This window comes from Anas acuta, chromosome 1 (genome assembly GCF_963932015.1).
Source record: "Anas acuta chromosome 1, bAnaAcu1.1, whole genome shotgun sequence".
In the NCBI taxonomy this organism is placed as follows: domain Eukaryota; kingdom Metazoa; phylum Chordata; class Aves; order Anseriformes; family Anatidae; genus Anas; species Anas acuta.
The window spans coordinates 23,600,396-23,625,711 of NC_088979.1; the positions used below are offsets into that span (position 1 = coordinate 23,600,396).

At 41.4% G+C, this 25,316-nt stretch overlaps 1 protein-coding gene across 1 annotated transcript in view; it reads left to right on the top strand.

The window, feature by feature from the left end:
- Positions 1 to 6,978: 6,978 nt before the first annotated feature.
- KL (klotho) overlaps positions 6,979 to 25,316 on the top strand; it is a 49,431-nt gene continuing 31,093 nt past the window's right edge. Inside the window, exon 1 of the mRNA XM_068672937.1 lies at positions 6,979 to 7,770. Within this exon, the coding sequence (XP_068529038.1) occupies positions 7,036 to 7,770 (735 nt within the window). The 5' untranslated portion in view covers positions 6,979 to 7,035. The remainder of the gene's footprint in view (positions 7,771 to 25,316) is intronic.

Sequence of the window (25,316 nt, forward strand, 5' to 3'; positions counted from 1 at the left end):
GCTGAGTCCTTTCTTCATTAGTGTTGTTGATTGTGGAAGGCTACAAGCTAGATAATTGTTGCAGAGGTCTGATTCTCACTCTTACAGCTCTGGCTTTTTAAGGGATTCCTGACTTTTCATCAGGCTGCATCCATAGGATCCAAGTCCTCTTTACACACACTTAATGAGTCCTGCATAGGCGATGTCAAGCCACCATATTCTACGCTCCCTCTCTTATACACTATCTAGTTGGCTAATTATTTTTTTCTTTAAGGTAAACATCCAAGCAAGCTCTAGTCATTACCAGCACCATGTGTTTTTGTTAGGCAATTTATCTTTATATACCGTATTTGGACATTTTCTGGTCTGCAATCATCCTCCCTACATGACACATACCCTGTGTAGGCTTCTTAGTTCTTTGATAGACTATAGACTTCCTACGTGTTAATCTAGTATCTGACCACTTATCAGACAGTCTCAAGTCTCTCATTTAGTTGCCCAGCTACAATTTGCACATTTCATAATTTTTAAGCATTCAGAGAAGAGCTTTAGTGTTTGCTGTTGTCTTACCTACAAGACCTAGTAACAAGTCATAAATATTCTTTTAGTCTTTGCATTTGGCCATATCCATGCACTTGGATAATTGCTTTTAGAAACCTACAGTCTGGTGACTGCCACTCTGCAGTGTGACAGGTAGAAAGCTATTTCTTCAAGCAGTGTTCAAAAATGGCAGGAAAAGCACAGGGAAAAAAAAATAAAAGAGAGAGAGAGAGAAACTTACTGTGGAAATTATTTGACTTTCAGTTTTTGAAGTGGTGCATTGATTCTTCTGGATAGCAGCCGTGAAGAAATGCTTAATGTGAAATGCTTTGGCTACTGGGCATGTATCTATGCTTTCATGTCTCGGAGGTGAAATTCACTGCAGTCATCCTCAAAGTGTTTTTATTTATTTATTTATTTATTTTTATTAGAAAGGTTTACTTTTCAAGAGAGTGCAGTTGCAATATCTTGGCCTAATCTGGTTCAAGTCTGTAACTATATTTGAAGAGGTAGGGCCTGAAAACTCTTAGAAGTTTCTGTGTATATTTAGTGTTTCAGAAATAAATGCCTCGACTTCCCAATAGTTCTGAGCTAATCTCAGGAACACAGGAGAAAAGCTTCGCTAGATTATCTGGGAATAGCTCTGAAGTACATTTATGTGTGTGTGAAGCATGCAGTAAAAGACTAAATGGTTTCTCAGTTGACTATAAATCACATTTCAGTGCTACACACTTCAAACAGTACAGAGACTGAGTTTTTGCTTTTCAGTCAAAATTGATTTTGTATAATGCAATAGTTATGTTTATTAAAGAGCATCATATACCTGTAGCCCTGAAAAATGTTTATGTATTTGCAGACAATGTTATCTGTACATTTAATAAGACAGCAGCATAGTGCAATGCAATTTAAACAAGTAGTTTATAAAGTTTCAACTCAGTTCAGATTAAAATGTTGTAACTCTTAACTGCAGAAGAGTCATTTAGGCAGATAATCTTAATGAGAATTAACATACCACAGCAGTTCTTAAAACCATTACTATTTCTTGGTGAACTGGTCTTTGCCATAGAGTAAAAGAGACCAATACTGGCAAGAGCTGAAACTAAGAAATTAATATCTGAACTAAAGCATCATTCAACTGCTTATTGAGGTATAGATTTAGCAAACACTAATTTATCCTGCTGTATGATTTTAGTAGGAGCATCTCTTATCCATTTACCTCTGGAAAGTGATCTAAAGATATGATAATAGAGGCAATTCTGCAGGATATTCTTCCCTGACTGAATTTAATGCATAAAAAATTCAACTTCCATGTACATAAAACTCAGCATTGCATTTTCATTTTTTAATAGTAGTGCTTTTTATTTCTTCATTTAAGCCCCCATGGATCTTTCTTTTCACAGAAGACGTGGCATTTTGCCAGAGGTTTTAAAATAATAGAAATTTAAAGAGTGAAGGGAAATGCAGCTGTGCCTGAACTGAGGAGATAGGATGACTGTATATGAAAAGTCACCGTACATGTCTCTAGAGTGCTGTCAGCTCTAGACTGAACCACAGGATTCGAGCTTTCCAGCTATCCTGTGGAGACTGGATGAAATTGGTTTCCAAATGATAACAGTGTATCACAAATAGAAATTAAAATAGAAGTGAGAACAGTGAAATGATGTTTGTGTTCCTTTTTATATGACATCAGAGATCATAAACTGTGATTTTCACAGGTGTGCACCTCTTAGGGTTGAGATCCAGTCTACTACATCCCATCTAAACTGTAAAATCTGTTTTACCTCCTTGAGTGATCCAATCCCTCTGTTTTCCAGGACTTTCTACTTTAAAAATGCCTAAACTCATTGGGCAACACCTTATTTAGTCTGTAACTTCCCTGGACAACCCCCTTTACTTGTTCACACAGTCTCAGCAGACTTTGGGGAGACAGGCATATTTCTTTGCTGCCACCAGGTTTAGGTTCCTGCCTAAAACAGAGATGAAGCCTCTAGCTTACAAGCTGGATGGCTGGGGCTGGCAAGGAGCACTCTTCTATTCTTTCTCCAACACTCCTGACCCTTCTCCCCCTGCTCTGGACCTGTCTTCCCAGCCAACCCTTTCTTCCCTACCCACAATGGGAAGAGAGATGCTGTATCCCTTCCTTCTGCTGGCAAAGAGATGACGTCTTTTCCCTTCTCTCTTTGCCCATCCCTTCTTCCATCAATTTAGAAGGAATTTCCCAGGTACTTTTGAAGACAGGGAGATGATTTAGAAACTTTTGCCTCATCTTCCAGATAACAGGGAGTTCTTAGATCTCCCAGAAGTAAAAGATGCCATTTCCAAGATGTCATTTCCACTGGAATGACACCCCAAGATGGCATTTCACCTTTCTTACCCTCCCTCATAACTTTTTGTGATTCAGGGGTTGAAATGGGTTTACTTGTTCCCCTGAATCAGGGTTTGCAAGAACGGGAAGGTTTTGTAGTCCCTGCCATTTAGGTATAAGGAAGCATCCAGATACCATTGGTTCCCTCCTAGGTTACAATGGTGTTGTCATCCTTACTCCATTCAAATAAAATAGGTGTTTGTAGGCTTGACTTGAAGTTACTCCTGGTCTCCTTCCAAAGTCAAAGGGGACAAAGGATTTGGAATTACACTTCTCATACGAGGGGATGTTCTGGATTTGCTCACTTCTTGGAGACACATTTACAACGGTGAAGTGAAAGCAATTTGAATTTAGGTTTCTAATTTCTCACTTGCACAAGATCCTGCCACAGAATAAAGAAGAACAATCCAGAGTCCTTTGTGGTTTAAAAAGGATTTGTCATACTGGATGCAAGAGATAGCTACAGTCCTCAGGTTTCAGAAACAGGCATAGGTTCTCTATGACCCTTCCCTACTACAACAAAAGTGGAGACAAATGATTTGCTACTTTCTGCTATTACTGTATTAAGGGGATTTTGACATCTTCCCAAGCATTCTTCAGCACTGCGCTAGTTCATTACACCAACAGGGTTATTTTGGACCTGACAGCACTATATTTCTAATTTCACTACCGTCAGTTATTATCTGTCTTTAAATCCATTCAGAATGTACAGTGAATGCATGTAACTAGTATGATCAAGAAAGAAAGAAAGAATAGCTATGGAAGGATGCATTTTTTTCAAGAAAATTGGACTTGCAACTCTGTCTCTGAGAGAATTGAGGAAGAGCTTATTTGCCTGGTAGGCTGCGATGCCCTGGCAGTGATGAAGAAGGTAAATCTAGAACGCCATTACACAGCTTTCCACTGGGAACAACTTTTCATCAGCAAGCGAAAGTAAAATTTGATGGCTTAGCAGTTTGCATTTAACAGACAGAGTAGGGAATTAGTGTTGTTATGCAGTGATAGAAGCAATAGAGAAAATGCTCAAGTCTAATTCAGAGGGTAATTTTTTTTTAAGCAGTGTCCCCAACTGAAGTGAGTTTTGTGCCTTGAGAAGAAATGCTGAGGCTGTAAATCTATTACACAAGGCTATTTTCAACAGAATATATGGTTGTATATGTTTGGAAATATGCTTGTAAGCAGAGAAGGGGCATTAAAACAGAAGATGGTTGTGTTAGGCACTGAGACCGGTTGTTTTGCCACAGAGAGGAGCGCAGATGCTACCAGTATAAGGCTGCTAGTTCTTCTGCAGAGGTTTTTAAAGGAGGAAGGGGTTTGCAGCACTGACACAATGCATGACACGACATCAGGGAAAGCTGTAAAATGAACTGAAAGCAGTAATAGAGTTCTTTTACCTAAAAAATGTCGGTATCCTCGAAGGTTCAGTCTCTTTGGGATAGAAAGAGCAATGCCCAGTCAGAACACTGTCGAGTTTGATTGTATGTCCTGACTGCACAGCTGGCAAAGAAAATTTCTCCACACAGCCTGAATGAAAACTATATCAACACTTTAAGTATCCATTATGTATATTATCAAAAGTTGAACCTTCAGTAATTAGCAATACAAAGAAGGCTGAAAGGTAACAAATCCCAATCTGCCGATCTGGGGCAGGGTTGGCAGTGTGCTTGCTCAGCAGCACAGACACAACAGAGCCATGCTTTGAACTCAAGGAGCAGAAGGGGAGCCTGGGGTGTCTGCAAGTGTTTGGCTGACCTTTCTGCATGGTTAATATTGCACAGAGTTTGTCAGAGCAGAAGAAAATATATATATTTGCCCAGAGCAGCGGGTGACTGTGTTGTTCTAAAACATGAAAACAAGCTTTCTTTCTAAGAGAAAAAACAACAACATGCACACAGACACAAACCAAGCAACTGGAGGCCACAGTGCACATTTTCAGATATTTATACTATTAAAAGAAAAAAAAAAAAAAAGAAAGAAAAAGAAGAAGAGAAAGCAGCTTTCATGTGACAGACATACAGGTGAAGCAACAGGTTAGTGCCAGTAATTTATGGCCAGGTTTCATCCCTCCGAAGAGGGCTGCTTACTTCAGGAGCACAGCCACTGCACGCTGCCTGTATAGTTTCTGGGGAAGGCATCCACCTCCAGAAGCTGACTAAGATGCTGGCTAGGCTGACTCACACCAACACCTTGAAGCTGTTTCTTTGCTTTGAACGTAGAGAAACTCTGGAAGAAATGAGCTCCTAATGAACGTGCTTCACTTACATGTCTAACTACAAATAAGATTGATCTGGGTTTTAGTTAATAATTAGCAAATAAAAGAGAATGTATCAAGATATATCTTAAGATCCCTTGTGTCACCACATACTTATTGAAGTTTTCTTCCTTAAATGTCAGCAATGGACTTGGCATCACTAGTGCCTGGTTTTAGGCTCAGATATTTCTGATACCTCCCATTTTTCAAAATACTCAGGCAGTGAGCTCCAGCTAAGGTGTTACACTTCCACTGACATGGGGTGAGTAGCTGAACAGAAGCCTGGCTCTTCACCTTTTGCAAAGGAGCACAGCAACGCCACTGTGCAGCTAACAATGAATCTCCAGCTTCTGCAAGTACCATGTGATGCTGACAACTTTCTGTTGCTGCAGTTGGAGCTCAAGTTATCTTTTATTTAGGCTGTAATCAAACCTCAGTAGCTTGTCAGGCTATAGCAGACTTGTAGGAGTTGATGACCAGCCTGCCACTCACCTGCTCCCACACCACCTACATGAGGAACCCTTTTAGGGAAGGGATGTTGGTGGTTCCCTGGGCTGTCCAGAGCTTCATCCATCTAACATGGGAGTAAATTGGTCACCATTAATGGAACACTGACTACAACTCTGTAGCCTACATCTTTTGCTTCTTCTTTAAAAACACTACAAAACAATATGTGAAAGCAAATTGAATTGGTGTAAAAAAAAAAAAAAAAAAAAAAAAGGCAGACTCTGCTTGGGCCCGAGAGGTGTGAGAGCCCATCCTACACACTAGAGAAAACTTTCGGCATCCCAGAATAGGTATTTAACTCCATCAGCTTCATTATTAGTGATTTCCTGTAATTTTACCTGTAGGGCATTTATTTTCTAAAAATAAAATGAAATTATCTCAATGCCTTCACTCCTTAGTTAAACAATAACTTTATCTCCTGGGAACATCTCTCTGTCCTTAGCAGCCTGTCTAGGAGGTGTTTTCGTCTTAGATACCCCAGATCGTGTTAGAGTTCACATAACTGAACACCGACTATCTGCAACATGTCAAGCCACTTCTTGGCCAAGTTTTCTTGTCTGAAGGAGAAGACAACAGCAGCCTGAGACCTTTAAAAAGATTTCTCTGCATCATGCCCACACAGGCAGCTAAGAAGTGCAACCAAATAATCAGACTGAAACGCACGGCTTGATTTGTTTCCTCTGCATACAGATCTGTGAGGTTTTTCTAATTGTCACTTGTTTTGTATTGGGTGAAGACCCCAATTCAACAACATCCAGCCCCAGAACGAAGCGGGTGCTGTTACTCCGAGGTGCCAACCTGTGGGTTACTGGGCAGTGTCAGTGTATGAGGTCCTTGCCCACCAAGTCTCTAATTATTATTACACGAGCAATTGCAGCAGCGGCATCTCTCGATGTGATAGCACGACGAAAATACTGGGTGAAGGATTAAAATAAAAAGGAAGAAAAGCAGCAAAACCCAACACTGCCCCTTCATTCCCTCATGCGAGGTGCTCCCCTGCTCTAACTCCGGGGACCCCGCGGCTCCCCCGACGGCTCCTCGGGGCGCTTCAGGGGCAGGGGTCGAGCCGAGCAGCGGTGCAGGGACCCTCGGAAGCCGTGGGCAGCCGGGGGCCACCCCGAGGGATGCCAGAGGCGACCCCCGAAGCCGCTCCTCCCCGCCTGCCCGCCCCGTCTCACCCCGGATCCCGCCCCCGGAGGCAGCCCGCTCTCTTCCCCGAGGGAGCCGGCTCCGCTCCCCTCGCCGGGCGGGCAGGATGCAGACGGCAGCTCCGAGGTAATTATTAATAGCCGTGCCCACCGGCACGGGGGGCGGGAAGGGGAGAGGTGAGGATAAAAGGGGGCGGCGGGGGGCCGGCAGGAGGGAGCCGCCGTCGCGGAGCCCCGCCGGCAGCATGGCCCCGCTGCTGCTGCTGCTGCTGCTGCTCGGGCAGCCGCTGCTCGGGGCACCGGGGCAGGGCTCGGGCACCTGGGCCCGCTTCGCCCGCCTGCCCTACCCTCAGGACCAGCTCTTCCTCCACGACACCTTCCCCGACGGCTTCCTCTGGGGTGTAGGCAGCGCTGCCTACCAGACGGAGGGCGGCTGGAGGCAGGAGGGCAAAGGGGCTTCGGTCTGGGACACCTTCGCCCACCGCCCCACCACGCCACCCGGGTCTGGCTTCACGGGTCCGACGGGCGGCGACGTGGCCAGCGACAGCTACAACAACCTCTTCCGCGACGCCGAGGGGCTGCGGCGTCTGGGGGTCTCCCACTACCGCTTCTCGCTGGCCTGGGCCCGGCTGCTGCCCAACGGCACGGCGCCCCTCAACCCTGCTGGGTTGGCCCACTATGACCGGCTGCTGGGCCGCCTGCGGGCGCTGGGCATGGAGCCCGTCGTCACCTTGTACCACTGGGACCTGCCACAGCACCTGCAGGACACCTTCGGTGGCTGGGCCAGCCCTGTCTTGCCCGAGCTCTTCCGCGACTACGCCGAGCTCTGCTTTCGGCATTTCGGAGGGCAGGTGCGCTACTGGTTGACCATGGACAACCCCTACGTGGTGGCCTGGCACGGCTACGGCACGGGGCGGCTGCCGCCGGGTGTGCGGGGAGGCCCACGCCTCGGCTACCGGGCGGCGCATCACCTGCTGCAGGTAAATGGTGGGTGAGCGGTGGGAAGGCGTGGGGCCTTCACCTCCCAGCCTTGGTGGCTCTTCATCCCATGGGTTATGTCAAAGGGAAGGGTACTCTCAGCCCACCCCATTGCGTGGACCCATTGGCCAGTCTGCTGCCAGTGTGGAAGCCAAATTAGCATGGAACGAGGGTTGGGGCTGAATGTGCCTCCAGCTCCCCGATGGCAGGTGGGCAGCCAACTTGGGTTGGCTAACTGGAGGCACGAACTTTGTGTTTGTAGTTGCCTTAAGTAAATGTCAGTGCACTGAGTTAAACCATTTTCTGTATGCAACAGAAATGTTTAATTCTGCCCTCCAACGTTTGCAAGTGCGTGCCACTTCAGTGTCAGCTTACAGCTACTGTGGAAGTACTTAACACAGATATTGAAGGAATTCAAGTGTTTGATTAAAAAAAAGTCTCACTGAGTTAATGGAGATCGTAGAGCTGGCTGAAATATCTTATTGAAATATGTTCTTAACAAAGTATGGGCTTTTCTGACAGCGTGAACAGTTTTTGGGAAAAAAAGACCCTATGCTCCACTATTCTAGTAAGTGGCATCAGTGATTTGCTATAAATATTTTTCATGCATTGTGTGTATACATGCTATAATTGTTAAGTGTGCTGGAAGCACTTGCAGATTCTCAGGAAGAATTAAGCAAAAGTGTGGACAATTTTTTTCACCAAGGGGCTAAAGGATTCAGTCTGTCCAGCTGAAATGGTATGGCCAATAAGGCATGATCTGTCATACCTCCATCCGCATTCACAAACACTGTTAATGTCCTGCTCTATGTATGCTTATCATCAGCAGGTGTGTCGTAGAGTCTCATATGATGAGAACATCGAGAAAACATCCAACACATCGTACTCAACTTTTTGCTAGTTTCCTACATTACCTTTGCATTGTTTAGTGTTACAAGTATTTCAAGACTAAATACAGATGGGGAAGATGGGGTCAAAGTATCAGAAGGCACTAAAATTCCTGGTCCCGTAACTTTTAAACTCTTTAGTAGCCCTTAGAGTGCACTTGGCCAAGTGTAATGCTGTGATTGTACAGTTGACTCAACTAAACAAGTAAATGAGTATTTATATGACTATTATATGACTATTAATATTACTGTTCCTAAATTTCAGCATTTGCAGGGAAGGTACCAGATTTTGCTGCAAGGCTTCATCACCTAACGTTGTGCTTTTCATAGAGTCATCGAATAGCTGTCAGTGCGTTGTTTGCTACTTTGCTAACTTTGCTTAGTTATTCTGAAGGCACTGGGACTGTATGTAGGGTAAGAGCTATCAGCTTGATGCCTGGAGTGCAGAACCTCAGGAGCAGAAGCTTTGTTTCTCTCTTCATACAGAGGACATGCAACAGAACTCATTAGAGCTGCAAACACTAGCACTCGGGTTGTCAAAATGAAGATTACCTTGGAATCATTACTTCAACTCCAAGGATGGCAGGTTTACTGAGATGAAGTTTAAATGTTGTCTGTCACTTTATTTTTTTTTTTTTCTGAAGTGCCTCCTTTGCTGTGGAAAATGGGCAGTTAATGAGGCAGTTCATATTCTGTATGGTTCTCCCCTCCACCCTTTGTTCAATTTGTAGCTTCAGACCTGAATTAATACAGGGCTCTGAGAACAGACAAATAAAGATAAACACCAGTTTTGTCCTTGGCTTTTCTATAGTGCTGTCTGTCTTGAGTATTTATATCCCACATCACCACAGTATCTGAGTCTCTCATAATCTGTAGCATATGCTTGTTTTCATAAAAGCCCTCCAAAGAAGGGAAGTGCTTTTAACAAATGAGAAGCCAAGGCACAGGCTTGCCTAGGCACTGTGGAAAGTATAATTAAATAAGGAAAGTTTACCAGAACTTGTAGTGATAGAACCTCAGCATTAGTTTTCTCCTTGTGACCTCATTCAGCTTGTTCACAATTAGTAAACATTTCTTTTTATGCAACAGTGTAAGGCATCATTTTTTCCACATTTCATGAACAAGGAACTGAAATACAGGTACGGTTAAGACCAAAAGTGTCCACTGCCTATTTATGCCCTTTTCCTGGCATGTTTTTTTTTTTTTTTCCCCCCATCAGTTATACTTTCAGTTTTTCTACAAGTCTGATCTCAAAATCTCAGATTGTTCACAGAGAAATCAGGAGATGTGATGTTCATGGAGAATTTCCATCTGTGAATCTGGCTCCAGGTAGGAATCTTTAGCAGAGGCAGAGATAGAGCCTTAAGGACAGAAAAGTTAACAGCTTTAGTGCTGTGATCCTCTTTTTTTTTTTCCTTACATTTCCATGGCTTATTCATATAAAACCTTTCAAATTGTGCAAGCGATGAGGTAGGAAGCTACAGGGTATTTCTTCTTTGACTACACAGCCCGATATCCATAGAGAAAGCGTATGTGATCATGTAATGAAAGACAAAATTATACCACATATGGTAAAAGCGTTGAATTACATTTCCATGTGCAAATTAAATTCTCCTCTTACATAATTCTAGAGTGATTGACTTTACAACTTGAATAATGTTTTTTAATGGGTGTGGGGAAGCGCATGTAATTTTGTAGGTGACTTGGGTCAGTTATTTTCAGGAGCTCATGCAGCTTTCGTTTGTATCAGGAAGCTGTACAGCTGTTGCACTACCTCTTCATAACATCATTTGGAGGATGTGCACACCACCAGTGCTGCCAGGAGATATGCTCCTCACAGCCCTGTCTGTGAAGATGAGGTTTTATTATCCCCCCCCCACAAAAAAAAACCTTTTAGCTGCCCAGACTTTTGATGCTTATCTCTTACATTTCCTGAAACACCGAGTCCTGGGCTTCTTCCTAGTCCTCTTTCCTTCTCTGTGGTGTTCTTGTCTTTTTTTTTTTTTTTTTTTTTCCAGTGAAAATGAGCTTGCAGAATGTGTTTATTTTTTTAAATGTAAAACCCATCTTCATAAATGATTGTTTCTATGTAAAGGAGCAGACTAACTCTTAATATGCATGCTTTCTGGCATTTTTTTCCTTATTTACAATATGCAGAGTGTTTTAAATGTCTTGTTTCTGCATTTATTCCTGAGGGAGTGGAAAGCTTAATAGCTAGTGAAAGCTGATGTCTACTAATTTATTTTACTGGATGCCAATTACGTTAAGAGACTAAATAATTTCCTTCAAATTCTTGAAAATTCAACAGATATGAATGTGGATTTCAGGCTCTGTCTTTTTGAATGAATTATTTATTATCTGAATAAATAATCAAATAAGTCTTTGATTCAATTCAGGTTGTTCATTTGAGGGCTGGTGCAAGCAGGGCAATGAAGTTTGATCTGATTAATGATGCTTAAATTTGGCTTGAATGGATTTCATCCTATTGTACTGCATTTTTTAATTATTCATTTTTTCTGAACTTCCACAATTGAGTCATGTCAGACTCCAAATGGATAGAGTAAGAGACACTTTTTATAAAGACCAAATAATAGGAATGTAAAAATGCAAATAAAAAAGAATATTCAATGGACGCATCCTTGGTTGGTTGTTGAGGGATGTTCATCAGTATTCGCTGAAAACTACACTCTTTTATAGTATTTCCACTGACACTTGAGTTGCTTTTGACATATCTAAGCCCTTCAAACCTGCTGAGAAACAGAGGAAGCCATACGCATTTATTCACAAAACAAATTGGGTAGATCAAGTACAGTTCATAAAGCTTGGCATTCTCCTGAGTCAACAGCCAGAAAATGTCATGCCAGCAATCTCATGTGTATGATGCATCTCTGGTTGAGAGGGGTCGTTCAATGTGATATATTCTGTTTTTTGCAAATGCATTTTTTTCATTACTGGTTCACAGTATATTGTCTGAATTGAACATACTTGGATTTACTCAATATAAACAGCATTTGCAGAAACAGAAGAACACTTTGTTTCCGCAAAGAAGTGAGTGGAACTGCTGCTTGGAAACCAGTCACGTAGCAACAGAGTACTGATTTCCCTTCCCTTCCAAAACAAAAGGTAAGTACTCTTTTGTTGACCTTCAGCACTAAACCTAATAAAGTTTCAGTAATTGCTGCATAGGAAAGTGGGCTTTTCTTGGTGCGTACTGTTTCTTTCAACATTCAGCAGCCATCAAAGTTTCACTTACTGCATGTGGAATACTTGTGGATTTTTCTGAAAGTAATCAATTTTTCTGAAAGTACAGATCATCGTAGCTATATTTTCCTGTTCTTGTTTTCTTAAGACTTAATTCAAAGAACAAAAGCCAAATTGGTTCTGTTTCCTGTTCTGAATCTGGTCGTTTTTCAGTTGGGTAGTATATATTCGCAAAGAATTTGCTGCAGTAGTGATTATGCTAATCACCGATCATTTGAATTAAGTAGTTTTCAAACACCAGAGATGACAAACATGTACAGTCAAACCATAAAGCAAATTCAAATCAGATGCTGCTCTCTTCTGTTCCAGTAGCTAGGATTGGTTATGCTATGTTCACAAATTATAATAACAGCTGTAAGTTGACATACCTTTCTGAAGCTTTAATCATCAAAAGAAAAAAAATAAATTGAACTTCATTTTAAAATGTGGTAAACTGAGGAGTTTGATCTTCTACTGATACCCATTTTATTAAAATTAGTTCCAAAGATAGAATGAATAACTTTCCCCTTGTCATTTCTACCTGATTGCATACGCATTTGCAAAAGAAATGTTTTCAAATATTCTGCTGTAATAAAAAAGCATTTTTTATCTGTAAAGAGTATTTTGACCCTTAATTATAGAAATATCATGACTACTTGGAGAATAAGGTGTTGTCATGGAAAAGTAGAGTGGGCTCCCGCAAGTGCACAGGTTCTATAACTTTAAAAGCCTTTTAGAGGTTATAGAAAAAGTTATTAAAACTGAACAGGCAGGACCTAGAAATGCTACACAAGTTACTGAAGTGGGATGGAAGCAGAATTCATGTGGTCTCTGTGTGGAAGAGCACCAGGTTGAGCCCATAGGGATAAGACCCATCTCAACTCCTTGCTTATTTTGAGGGTGAGGATTTGTTATGATAGTCCCTGTTCATTTTGAGGATTTTAGTGCTTAGTAGTTGTGGCATTTATAACCAGAAATCTTTGTATTTAATTCTGCAGACAGCCCCAAATCTGTGTTTTCACATCTCATTTTAAGTGCCAGGTGCCTGATTTGTAGTTGTTGACATAGCAGTTGCTGGAGGTATCTAGGTGATATTTCTGGTTCCTATCCAAGGTAATCTAGTATGCTTCCTTTCTAAATGCCATGCTTTTCATTTAAGATCAAAGTTTTTATTTAACATGTTGGGCTGGGCTCTGTTTGGTGTCAGAAAGATAATGAGTACTGATTAACAGCAGTTTAATGTAGATAAGGGCGTTTAGACAGGCAAAAAAAAAATAAATCACATCTTACAAAGTCTGATTGGGTACGAGTGTAAAGCTGTCTGCTCCTTGATACTCTTTTATTTCCCACTAATAAATGCCCATAAAATATGATACATTCTTGGTTCTCTCTCTTTGACCTCTTTCCTGAATTAGACGAGGTCTTCTATTTGTTACAGTTTGGGGGGATCTGAAGTGAAGCGTGTGGAAGGTCTCCTTGGGGATAAGGAGGTTTGGAGATGTTGTATTTTAAGTGTTTTTGAGCGACTAATATACATATCCTTCTTAGACTGGGAGGAGCAGGAGAGAACAAACAGACACATGGAGGTGCTCTGTAGTTCTCTTTGCTCCAGTTAGTGGAGCCTTGTGATTTACAGTTTGTAGTTGGCAGAGTTGGAGGGCTGTTTGCTAATCCTTGCAATTGGGTGTGTGATTTGTGTGTTTGGTTGTTGCTGATGAATGGTTAAACTGCTGAACTTAACATGAAGGTGCAGGGTTGATCCTGGCAAAGTTTTATAGAAGCCAAGAAGCCAGCAATCAAAGGCGCATTCTTGCAGAGACTTGTAAGGGAAAAACATCTATACAAGGAGATTCTCTTCTTTCTTTCCATGATGGTAAAAACAAAGAAGAGGAAATGATGGAGAAGTGCTTCTGAAGAAGTAGAGGACGTGACCTCCATGTACAATGATGACATGAGTTGTAGAAATTAGAGAATGTATGTTACCTACTTTAAATACTAAATAAAAACTTTTCATGTTTGAATATCTGCCTGCCAAAGCTCAAATAAGACTGTCTCAGGTAAACTTGTGACTGCTGGTTTTAGATTAAGTCTGTGAATAAGAAACAGAAGAATAAAGTTGTAGAAAATATCTCAGGATGTTTTGGAAATTACTGAAATAAAAGATTGGACAGATATCTGAGGGAGAAGGTGACCCATGGAATATGACCATGAATATAAACATGAGAGAAAAGACTGGCTTCTGGAAATAGATCTGATTTTTTGCAGTTGGGAGAAAATATGCCAGCAGAAACAGAGGGTGGCTTGCCAAGAAGGAAGAGTAGTAACTGACTAAGCACAAGAGGAGAAAGACATTCTGGCTGTAGTCAGGGACTGGAGCTTTCGGAAAAAATGGGATGAGCAGGAGACAAATGGTAACAAGGATATAGAAGAATTAGATTCACACCAATGCTCCCTATAAATATTCCTGGGCATAAATATTAATGAGAGGAAGAAAAATTAGAGTTAAAGAACAATACACACACACAAAAAAAGGACAAAGATTCAATATCCATAACATTAGAGTGGCTATTGGAATACATGGATAGCCCTTAGGGGACTGAGTTTCTGGAATGGCCTTTCAGTGTTAGTGGTAGGAACAAAATCTTTCTATAAGACATAGAGATCAGTTTGAGAAAAGACACTCGTGGTGCTTTAGGTGGTGGTGTGAATGGTAGGACTCCTAAACTTGTATTCTTCCTCTTTGCTGGCAGATTGGAGGCAGAATGATGTATGGCATAATTTAAGCTCTGGAAATGTAATTCAATGGAAGAAAATTTGAAATACGATATATATTAACAGTGAATGTAGTTTGTTTAGGGTAGTGGTGATAGCAACTTACTTCTGGCTTGCTGTAACAGCTTAAACTCTGCTCTGAGAGCACAAAGCACCATCAAAACCCTGGCCTTCTATACCAAGTTTGTGGTATATCACCCTGGAGATTTGGCAGGGAAGGTCCTTCTGGATGCACACTGGGTTAAGTAGGACAAAGAAATTGAAGAATCTCTGGGTTTGGCCACACTGAAGCATATTTTTGTGTTGCTTCGTTTTTATGTATGTTTAGTCTGGGAAGAAAATAGCACTCTGTGTTACGGAGAGCTGCACAAGTTTAAAGTTTAGTTTTGTTTGGATTCCGAACAAAAAGATGCTCCAAATTCTCCCAGTTTCCAAAGCCTTTACAGATGCTGTTTACAACAGCTGCTGTAGGAACCGAGGGGCTGGGACTGCAGATGATCCCAGGGCTGCTGATTGCTGTGGGATGGGAAGCACAGGGGTTTCTGCACGTCGCAGGTGCTGTGAGGCCCCCTGTGACCTTCTGTTGGGCAAGGGGGTGACCACTTGCATTTCCAGCGGGTCTGCACGTGGCAATTTTCATACTTGCACGTTGGGTCGCGATAAGAGCTGAGCTTTGAGTTCTGTTTTAGTTAGCTTAGCACACCTCTAAGGACAGCTGAATTGTTTAAAATTGACCAGGAGAGATTATACTGTGGAAATGCCTCGTTATTTTGAGTCCAAAAGTCAACCCAGAAATCCTTTTGTAGGTTAATCAGTTTAATGCCCTTACTAACGGCTAGGAATTGTTGGCACCCCTGGGATTATATCTCGCCGGACAAGTTCACAAGCTATTTGCTTTACAGTTGGGAAGATAGCAGCATCTGTTTGTTTTGATCCCTCTTCTAGAAAAGACAGCAAATAGTTGAGTGGGAAGAGGGCACAGGCTTGTAGTTGGTCACACGCTCTGATAAGAGCTCGCTGGGATTTTCCGATGCCTTTTTCTCAGTCAGCTTTTTTCTTGTTCTTTTGAATATGCAATAGCTCCACTGGATCAGTTGTTTTCCAGAGCTGAGGGCAAAGTTTACCCAATTTGTTTATTTAACTTTCAGCGTTTTAAGAAATAATCTTGCTTTTGCTGCAGGCATGTAGCAAACGTAGTTATTGATTAATTGTTCTAATTTTCTTTCCTTAAGTATATATGGAAATGATAGAATTTCAAATGCAACATGTATTTTCTTTTGAGATTTTGTTTGGGAATCTATTGCATTGCCAGGCTGAACAATGATTTTTTTGTTTTGCATTGTCTAGGTAATAAAATTTTACTTAAAAGTCAATCCAATAATTCTGACCTCAGGTTTGGAATGAAAGTTCAGCTGGCTCGTGATTGTTCAGTGGTAACATGCTTGTTGTAATACACTTATTTCATTCTTCATTTCTTTCCCTGTTGTAGCAAAATGTTAACTTGGGTACAGGCTGTGTTTGGAGACAGAGTTTTCAGGTCACTAATTGAAGAGAAAGGACACCACAACAGCTTGGCCATCACCAGTTATGCATCCCACGAGGAGGCTAAACCCAGGCTAGAAACAGTTGTAACAAAAGCATGGGGTGATAGGAAAGAGGAGCATTAGGAAAATGGGCAGCGAATGAGGAGGTGGGGAAATGTGGGGTGATGTGGTGAATGGGAATGCAGGGGAATGGATTTATGAGAAAATACTGCATTGTTGTGTGCATATTTAGCACTTAAAATTAAACTTGGTATGCAATGAGCTGGCCTGGAGTCCCCCAGAGGTGAGCCATTCTCTAGTTCATTTTTGTTTATAAATGTCATAGGAGTTTTTCTGGGGGAAGAGGATTTTTTCTGGGGGAAGCTGGGTAGTGATTTAATGAAATCGCAAACCACACTTTACAGTGATAGAGCCTAATCCCAAGAGTCTGTCTTGGCTTTTGGTGGTCCTCCTGCTGTCCTCCCATTGCCACCAGCACTGAGAGGTGGCGGACACTGGACATCCAAAAAAAGAAAGAGAGTTGCCGTGTTAAGGCAGGGCTTTTCAAAGGAGCTTAAGGGAAATCAGTGAGAATTGAATTTTCCATAAACTTTTTTTTTTTTTTTTTTTTTCAGAATCCTGTCACTTCCAAGCACATAAGTAAATTGTGAAGTTGAGCAGATGTATTCCTTGAAAAAAAAATGTTTATTCCCATATTCATGTAGCACGTCTACCATGCCAAGTGTAGGACTTTGGAAATACACCGAAGGAGCTCTTGAGTTGGCTTTATTACAGCAGTTCCTTTCCCAGCCACGACAATGCCTCTTGTTTTGAACGAGAAGGGGCTACTGGGGTAAACCAACCAGGGCAAGGAACAGAGCTGCAGGAATAGGGTCCAACTGCAGTCTTACTTCCTAGTAATATGCTTGGTATGATCAAAAATCCCTCTCATTCTTCCTCATCATTACCTGCCATTAGTGCCCCCAAAATCCCCATCACACCAGCTAGCTTCTTCTCAGATTCCTAATAATTCCTGTTTTCAGAAAGTAATGTAATGTAATTAGAGCAAATCAAAAGGATCTAAAACATATGCAGCTGGAATTTGCTGATTCATGGAAGTTAAAGTATTTAAGAGAGATCCTTCAGTTTTTTTAAAAAAAAAAAGAGAGAGAACTAAGGGAAAGAAAAACCTATCATTTTAGTTTTACTTTACCATGGAAATTCTTGCTGTCCCATTTTGCCGTGTTATTGAAAAATTTCATTTTGATACAGTGAGCCAGTCAGTCATTTCAGACGCTGCCTTCTGTATTCTTTCATTGGATGAGTGCCCACTGCTTCAAATTGGGTCAGTTTACCCTTGTGAAATTGCTGTATAACCTGCTGCAATATGACTGACTTCTTGAAGCTGCAGATTGATGCCTTTTATTCTTTGATGAAAGAAATAAAACAGTCTCAGAGGTGTCAGGATGGAAGTCTTGCACCATAGCACTTTCCCCGTGTCTCATATTCGTAGCTGGGCTGCTGCTTATGCCACTTTTGTGTGAAACTGTAATTACTCAGTCATTTGTCCCACTCCCCATCCCTGTTTCTGGCAAATAGAAAAGCGGTGCTTGAAGGAGATGGCTGCTTAAAATAGGGGAGAATTCCAATAAAAGCAGCAACAAATTGGCATGAGCATTTTCAGAGTCTGGATATTAAAAGTAGCAAAGTGCAGCACGGAGCAGCTCAGAAATGGCATATTTCCATAGCACAGCTTAGGGTAATGATATAGAGACCACTTTGAAATTGGCACTGTGAAGGAGGAGATACTAGTTCTGGCTTGTGTTAATCTGATTTTGCACATTCTGGCCTGGTGGTCAGGGAGGAATTTCACCCAAGTTATACAGCCTCCTTTTTTCCCTCTGTCTGTGCCATGGAAGGTAGCCAGCTTCCCAGGTTTGTTAGGGCATTTTATTTAAATCATTTCCATGCTGTTGCAAGGGTTTAGGATTCTGATGATATCGTTGTTCTCTCCTGTTTTATTCCTATGGCCTGTTGTGACTTTTGGAGCATTTGGGTGGCTTTTATTGCATTAAAAGGTTTCAGGATTTGTCTCGTGGCTCACAATGCCATTTCCCAACATGGGAAAGAAGTGTTGAATAGTGGATACTGTTGTGTTGTGTCTGGAGCTAAAAGCTTGTTATATCCTGCAGGCAACTAAATGTGATGATCCATATATCTCCTTTCAGAGTTCTGCTAATGGACTCTTCATTTTGTGGGAGTGCTTCTGTGGAATATATTTAGGAATGAAGTGAGTATGGAAGTGTGAAAGTGCGAGAGCAATGGGAGAGGATACATTGGATCATCATGTTCCCAATGTGGGAAAGGATTTGATGATTCTGGAAAGAGACTTGCAGGGCACTAGCATTTCATAATGATAGATAGTAGACCTAAGACCATGTAGAAATGCCTGAACTATTTAAGCATCTGGGGGACAGAGTCTTACTGGGTATGCAGAGGCAAGGGAGTCAACAGGTATGTCAAATCTATAAAGTAATTAAGCAAAATAGACCATTAACTATCGAAGAAAGAAACTTCCTGTGATACTAACACTGACATTGGACATAAGATAGAAGCACAAGCAATGACAGCTGTCCAGAAAGCTGCCAGGCAGACTCAGTTTTTCTTGTTACATCACTGGCTGTGTAATAAAGCAATTTCAGATTTCTAAGTGGCCGGTGCAAGCAGCTGAAATCTTATGGGAGTATTGCAGAAGAAACTCATAGACCAAGACATGTTGCAGGAGACAGTCTTGCTCATTTGGATTGAGACTTTCTGCAGTGTTTCTCTTTTCTGTGGTCCAAAGACTTTTCTAGTTAGATGGCTTTTAGTGGTTTTCCTGTACTCAGTCAATAAAACACAGCACATCTTATTTTATTATGAAACATGAGTAATGAAGCATTTTTTTTGGCTGATTTTGCATCAGGGTTTTATACTAGTTGTTGGAATTTGTCCTTGGATGTTACTGACACTCCTTACCTATCTCTAATATGCAAAAGAAGCTCGTTCTCAAAAGACATCAAAACTGCACTCTGTCTTCTTGCCAAGTGCAATGACTTGGGCAAAGTGTTGTTACTCAATAGCAGCTTTTATTTTTCTAGCACCTGTCCACATGTTGGATTTCCCCGCTTATAGCAAAGTTGACTGCTTGTGCTTATTATCCTGTCCTATCTGACACAGATAATTCCTCTTCTTAATCCCATTCCCCTTGACAGCTTCATTATCCCCATCATTGGCTATTTTTTGTGTCTCCTCATTCCCAGCAATGAGTATTATCTTCTCTTCAGTACTTCTTATTTTGCAAGATTGCAGATCTTTCAACATCTTCTCAGATTGTTTCTCAGAATAATCTACTCTTCCTAAAATGCCTACTGCTGAACACCTATGCAGTCTTGGTTAAGGAATGGATGATCTTGTAATGAAGACAGACAGTTTAGCTGAGAGATTGGATTTCTGAATCTAAGAAGAGGTGGAAAGGAGAACAGGTAGTATTTTTAAAGATTAATTTCCATGTGTTAGCAGCTTGGATACTGCATATGAGGGCCAGAGAAAAAAAGAAACGTTAAACTACGGGAAGCTAGATCTTGTGTTTTGAGAGTCTTTTTGCATGTTCCACTATTTTTTTATGGCAGTGAGCATGTAAAAGTACAGAAGAGAATGACTGATTTTAAGCAGAGGAGTCTCAGGAGTAAGTTCCCTGGGTGCTGTGTCCTGTTCAGGCGCCCAGTCTCAGCGTTAGCTCTATGTTCTCTCCCCACCTCCTCCTTCAGCTTCTCTGTAGCCAACCTTCTGTACTTGACTTTTGTGTTTCTTGTGACAAACTACTGAATGATGGCCTTCCTTCTGTGGCATAACTGGTGGAGGAGGATAGGATAGATTAATACGACATTCTGTAGTTTAAATAAGACATATGATTAAATAGGGTCACTTACAGAGTTATACAAATACTTTCAGGAGATAGCAAAAAGAATAATCCAAGACTCTAAATGTGTGGCTTAAAGTCCATGAGAAGTTCCAGTTGTGGGCTAGGAAGGAGCTGAGTACAGCTCATAATTCATGTTTGCTCAGAAAGAGGTGAGGGACTCGTGTCTTACGTGTGTTCATGGGAACAATCAACGAATGGAGAAGGCAGTAATTCAAAGCTAACATAAGGAAGTAGTTTGTTATGGCCAATTAGGTGCAGGAACTCATTGTTGAAAGAGGTGACTCAGACCAATAATTAGGCAAAGTTAAAAAACAGGATTCGTAGTGAATACAGATAACAACTTAAATTATTATCTCCCACTTAGAGATCAGTACGATGCTTGAAGCCACCCTTCCAGCCTAAATATCCCCCATTTGTCTGAGTGGCTTTCACGTTTTTCTCTGGAGTTTATTCTGGAATGTAAAAAGATATGAGACGGGTTGGACAGCCTAACCCATTGCAGTGGTTCTTATATCCTGTTATTCTTCTACAGGTGTGACAAGACACTGCTTTCTTGCTCCCCATGTTATGTTTCTGGTAAGATTAATTACTGACCTTAGAAGAACAATATGCCTAATTGAGGGTACAGAAGTGGTGTTTCACTGTTGGTTGGCCACCAACTCTTAAGCTCCACTTCATGGTGCTAAGAGGAGAGTTTTATGGAGATTACAGCCTGCAGAGTCCCCACATTTGCTTTTGTATATAGCATGAAGGGTTTGTTGGTACTGGCACTGGGTGCAACTGGGACAATCCTCAACCTGCAAAGGTTATCAATAGCAGATTATATTTATCCAACATCGGATAAAACGGTGTTAAACTTCCTGAGCTACAGGTGTCAGCAGCAAGGCATTTAGCTAGCTTGAGTGAGGCATTTCATAGCATGGAATACAGGTCCTATGTTCCAGTTTACTAGCGTCCCAGTGCTGTCTTCCCAGCAGCATTTGCATCAGCCCTGAGACACAGTTTGGCATCTGCCTGGATTTTCAATACTTGGCTTTTCAATAACCATTATAAAATGTGGTCTTGTGTAAAGATATTCCCCTTTAAGTGGTTTGGCAGCATTCCCAGTGATCCCAGAGGGAAGAGCATGTGGGACTTGTTCTCCAGCTCGGAGCCAGCTGTCCACTGGGCTGACCAGGGGTGTAGCTGTGTGTACTTTGGCTCTGCACCACAGCGAGTGAAGACGCTGGCTAAGCTGCACTTGGCTCCCTGCAAAACTTTGGCATAGAGCTGCTTAATTTGAAGTGGTGGGTCAAGAGCTTGAGAGTCATACAGCAGTGCTGTGTCAGGGCTGGAGATGGCTGGGTAGACACCTCTCCCTTGCAGGCTGGGGGACAGACACAAGGGAAAGCAATCACATTTGAGCTAATTTTAGAGGTTTTCAGCAGAGACATCCATGTTTGAGCTCACCATTCTAGGGTTAATTTACAGGTAATGGAGAGAAGTGAGCACGGCGAATCTCATCCTAATAATAATAATAATAATAATAAAAAAGATTAATTTTCCAATCTTTGTCTATAGGGTATAGACAATCCATGGTGAGAAACTCAATCACATTTTTTTTTCATAGATAGACTTTCACACTTAGTCTAATGAAGGTGAGGGGAGGGGGGATGGATGAGAGAGGAGGTGAGTACTGGAGGGCCAGTACAAAAATTGGGTGGAAGTACTTTGTGCTCCTGTGACTTCTCAGATGGTGAACTCTGCCATATGATCTGGATTGTATGCACATTTTGCCTGAGCCTCACGTATTTCAGGCATCTGGTGTCTGCTGCAGATCTGTGGGGAAATCCAGTATCTCATGCTCTCCTCTGTTTTTCCTGAGCACTCAGCTGAGTCTTCTGACACAGGGAAGCGTCTGATGGATGGCGATACAGTTCCCCCTGCGAGGGCAGTCAGCAGCACCTCCTTGGTCTTGTAAAGCTGGAGCAAGCAAATGGCTGTGGTTTTCCACACAAGACCTCATGGATGTTGAGTTGCCTTATCCTGTGGTTCTTCACATTAGGAAAATTAGGACAGGAAGACATACAGCCATCAGGTAGTGGGGAATTAAAAAAATCTACTTCAAAACCAATTAGTGCTTTTTGTCTGATCTGTCAAGATCACATTGAGCACTTGGTTTCGTAGACAGGAAGGTTAATGAGGATGAGGCTTGGATGAATGGAAATAACTACAGGTGCAATGGACCCAAAACACTGTGAACTTACGACATCAAAGTCAAGCCAGACACATCTGATAGCTTTCTGTGATAACTGTTTATCTAGAGAAAGAAAATAAGATAAGCCTAATCTGTATTTCAGTAAGACAGTTGAAATAGTGCCATGTGGAGAATTACTGTTGAGATCAGGGGGATGGGAATTTATAGCAATAACTAAGAAATTGCTAAAGAGGATATCACAATAGGTGGCACTGAAAGTAGAAGCATCAGGCTCAAGGGCAGTTCCTTGCTGAAGTTTTTAATGTTTTTTAACTCCCATGCTTTGGCACAGAGGAGGATTGCACTAATTAAAGCATGAGCTAAACTTCAGGAAACACTGCCAAGTGCAAAGGATCACCAGGATAATAAACAGATGAACAGAAAGGCTCATAAGAAATTTTCTGTAAGATGAGAACTTGCTGATCACAGCATGACCATAAGATGCCAATATAATCCAGCTGTGACAAAGACACATTTGTTTCTAGTCTGTATCAGGTGATGTTTCCAGCAGAGATGAGGAATTATCTTACCAGAACATGGCTTATTTACCTGAGCAAGAACCCTGGGAGAGGATATACTTGCTCTCTATAAATAGATCAATGGTTGAAACAAGTGAAGAAAAATAACTGTCTAAGGCAAAGAAGAGTTTTGGTGCAAGAACCGAAGTGTTTAGACTGAACATGAATAAATTTAACCCGAAAACTGAAAAAAAATGGGTAACCCTTTGTGAAATGTAACTCTGCAGCAGTCTTCCAGAGAGGAGAGTATGAACAAAATACCTAGATGATGTCAAAGTGAGCCTGGATGGAGTTAGAAGTGGGTGTTTTGTGTCATCGATATGCCCATGGCAGCAGGGGGGATGAACTTGCTGCCCTTGAGGTTCTTCTTAATCTTATAATTCTGATTTTCTAAACCCTTGCAGACAGTAGGCACAGGATCAAAAAGGTGGTAATAACTTTTCAGTAAAGCATTTTTTGTGTTTCTGTGAAAATTCTCAGAAGTCAGAATTCTTCTTTCACAGTAAAATGACTCATCACATTCTTCTGGAATACTGTATCATTTAACAAAACTTTTCCAGTGCCTTGCTCAGAATGTTTTATGCTTTTATGTGAAATCCTTTGTTGTGTCCACAGTGAACATGCAGCAACTGATTAACCATCATCATGAAGGAACCTAGGGAGATGCAGAATTACCAGGACTAACTACAGTAAATCAAACTTGTGCTTTGAAATCAGGACTCTGCCTTCTTTCCCATTTTTTTTTTTCCCTGCAGCAGTCATCCCAACAGGAAGGATATGTAGGCATCACTCTCAGACTAGCAATAAACTTCTCTTATTTTATATACATATTAAATATATTTAATTAAAGTGTGCTAAATTATATATTTTAAATTGGAAAAGACCAGTTAAAGACTTACAGGGTGTGGTTTGTCTCACTTCACTTTAGATGTTGCATTGCACACATTTACATCTGAGCTAGTTACCTTATGCCTCATTTATACTCTGGAGATAATTTTAGGGCACGGCCCTTCCGATCAATTTTAGCATGCACGTTAAGGTAAGATAAATTGCAACCAGATATTTCCTGATTCTTTCCATGGAGAGTAAAAGGAACCTGGAGCAAACAGGTCAGTCCTTTTTACACAGCACGTCATGAACTTCTGGAAAGTATTGTGGGAACAGGTTATACCAGCAAACTCAAAAAGGGAGTAGAGAAATATGTGAAGCGTGGGCCCATAAGCAGATACCAAAATCCTTTAGCAGGCAGGAATGTACCTCCTGACATCCCAACCAGGACAGTGTGGATGCCTGGGAAGTAGGAGGCTAGATCTCAGAAGGTGACCAGGTTCACTTGCTCTCTTAAGGTGGTACCATGTCCTGCTGCTGCTGTTGGAGAAGAGCTTGGGTGGGCAAGTAGTATGACAGCAGAGCATCCCTGTTATCACTGAATCATTTTGGTTGGAAAAGACCTTTAAGATCATCAAAGTCCAACCATTGTCTTTATATTCTGGGTGCCCAGTGGCTCATTTGTAGTAAGCACCTAATGCATCTAGTGCATTTGATTATAAATCATATCCTGATATCCTTCAATTATTTTATTCTTCAGAGTATGTAATTAAATCCCTACTTCTTTTTCAGTATTTCTTCCCAACATCTCTGCTTTCTTGCATCCTACTGGTATGAACAAAGTGGTTTTTGATTGCCAGAGATGGAGCCTTATTTTTCCTCAAAGTGCTCATTTCTGCAGAGGTGCTCTTTCCTCCCAGTAAGACAATAAAAATGTGTATACATGTCTCTTGCAGAGTATCTTAGCTCTTCAATACAACCATACATTCATGTGTAAGAAAGCTTCCAGTGAAAAGCAAAATTCAGTTAATGCAAGGAACAGGAATCTCTTCTATTTCCTTCCTTCCTTTCTTCCTCCCTCCCTGCCTTCCTTCCTTCATCTCCACAAAACACCTGGCTTTTCAAGCTCTTTAGACCCAGATTCAGTTTGCTTTCCATTGGTGTTCAGACAACTAGCTGGTTACTGAAGTATGAGCTTCTCTCCTTCATGTAACTAAGGGGATTGAACCAAGGTTTCATGTAAGCTGTGCAATCTGTGAATTTTTAAATATCTAAAGCATCATCCTGATTTAGTATATCTTCTGTTAATTTTTTTTTTTCTGTCACTAACTTATACACTGTCTGAAGTCTCTCAGAATGAAATATTTTTGTATTGGATTTTGATTAAATATACAAAAGGTTTCATGCTTTTGTAGCATTAGGCTGTTTAAGCATGCATCTAGACAGGAGTGTGTGTGCAGCTTGAATCTCCTGATCTTCTCCATTTGCTGTAATGCAGTTTGTAGCCTGAAGTGGTTTTGGAGTTCTTGTACTGGATTGTTCTTGGATGAAGGTAATCTGGAAACTGCTTTTCAGGGTCA